This window comes from Monodon monoceros, unplaced genomic scaffold (genome assembly GCF_005190385.1).
Source record: "Monodon monoceros isolate NGI ecotype Baffin Bay Population unplaced genomic scaffold, NGI_Narwhal_1 Super_Scaffold_12, whole genome shotgun sequence".
Taxonomy (NCBI): domain Eukaryota; kingdom Metazoa; phylum Chordata; class Mammalia; order Artiodactyla; family Monodontidae; genus Monodon; species Monodon monoceros.
The window spans coordinates 118,191,075-118,192,429 of record NW_021703768.1 but is presented as its reverse complement, the minus strand read 5'-3'; the positions used below and the strand labels follow the sequence as shown (position 1 = coordinate 118,192,429).

General features: G+C 44.7%; 3 protein-coding genes across 4 annotated transcripts in view; 1 reads left to right on the top strand and 2 right to left on the bottom strand.

The window, feature by feature from the left end:
* LOC114891680 (protocadherin beta-13-like) overlaps positions 1-492 on the top strand; it is an 18,482-nt gene extending 17,990 nt beyond the window's left edge. Inside the window, 1 exon segment of the mRNA XM_029215901.1 lies at positions 7-492. Within this exon segment, the coding sequence (XP_029071734.1) occupies positions 7-492 (486 nt within the window).
* LOC114891615 (protocadherin gamma-C4) overlaps positions 1-1,355 on the bottom strand; it is a 123,567-nt gene that overhangs the window by 112,345 nt on the left and 9,867 nt on the right. The window lies entirely within an intron of this gene.
* Positions 1-1,355, bottom strand: part of LOC114891616 (protocadherin gamma-A2-like) — a 33,758-nt gene that overhangs the window by 29,922 nt on the left and 2,481 nt on the right. The gene's annotated exons all lie outside the window — the stretch shown is intronic.

Here is a 1,355-nt window from a genome sequence, read left to right as displayed (position 1 = left end):
GGCGAGGTGCGCACGGCCCGGCTGCTGAGCGAGCGCGACGCGGCCAAGCACAGGCTGCTGCTGGTGCTGGTCAAGGACAACGGCGAGCCGCCGCGCTCGGCCAGCGTCACGCTGCACGTGCTGCTGCTGGACGGCTTCTCGCGGCCCTACCTGCCGGCCCCGGAAGCGGAAGAGGCGGACGCGGCCCCGACCGCTCCTCTCACCGCCTACCTGGTGGTCGCCTTGGCGTCGGTGTCGTCGCTCTTCCTCTGCTCGGTGCTGGTGTTCGTCGCGGTGCGGCTGTGCAGGAGGGGCGGGGCGACTTCGGTGGGTCGCTGCTCGGTGCCCGAGGGCCCCTTTCCGGGCCACCTGGTGGACGTCAGCGGCACGGGGACCCTATCCCAGAGCTACCAGTACGAGGTGTGTCTGACGGGAGGCTCCGGGTTAAATGAGTTTAACGTCTTGAAGCCGATTCTCCCTAGTGGTCTGGTTGAAGACACTGGGCAGGACTAGTGCAAAAAGGCAATTGCAAGAATAGCGTAGGTTTCATTAACAGAAGAATCAGAAAGTTGTCTGGCTACGAATGCTTTCTTTTAAGTCCAGGCTCTTGAGTTGATATAGTATTTTGTTTATATCTTGATTTTACTTTCTGTCTAGTTAACCCTGCATGTTCTTTTTTCATCTGCTTCCTACCTTTTCAATCCAGTATTAATGCCTCTTTCTTTTTCTAATAGGTGAGTAAAAATAAATGCATTATCTTTTAATGATGATTGCAAATAGGTTTATTTAAGGTAGTCATTTCAAATTCTCTATCCAAAAGCAATGTAGAGAGAGTTCTGAACCACCAATATTATAATTTACCCTATTGAATATAGTCAGGGAATATTCTTTATAATACTCCTAAAGCAGCTTTGTCTGTGGTTAATGAAGTGGATAACTAAAAATGTTTTAATATGTACCATTTTAAGGTGTATCATCCTGTAGGGGCTTAGTACTCAAATAAAACTTACACATATAATTCATTTTCTGTTTTGACATTTGCAATTAATATTTCAACACTGTATATGCTTATATTGGCTAAAAGTGGACAAAAAATGTAGGTTAATAGGTCAGATTACTCTTAGATTTGCCTAAAGTGTATTTATGATGGATGACTGAGAAAAAAAAATTAAACATAGGCATTTTGAACAACTGATCGTGCTTTTCCGTTTGGCACGAAAAGAGTATTTAATAAGCATCTGGTGGAATGACAATTTGTTTTTTAACTTCTGAGATGTAAGTATTATCAACCTGAGGGCCATTTTAAAAAAATTTCAAGAAAGTACATGTATATATGCTCTCTAAATGCTTTATAGCAAAAGTGGTGTCCCATCCAA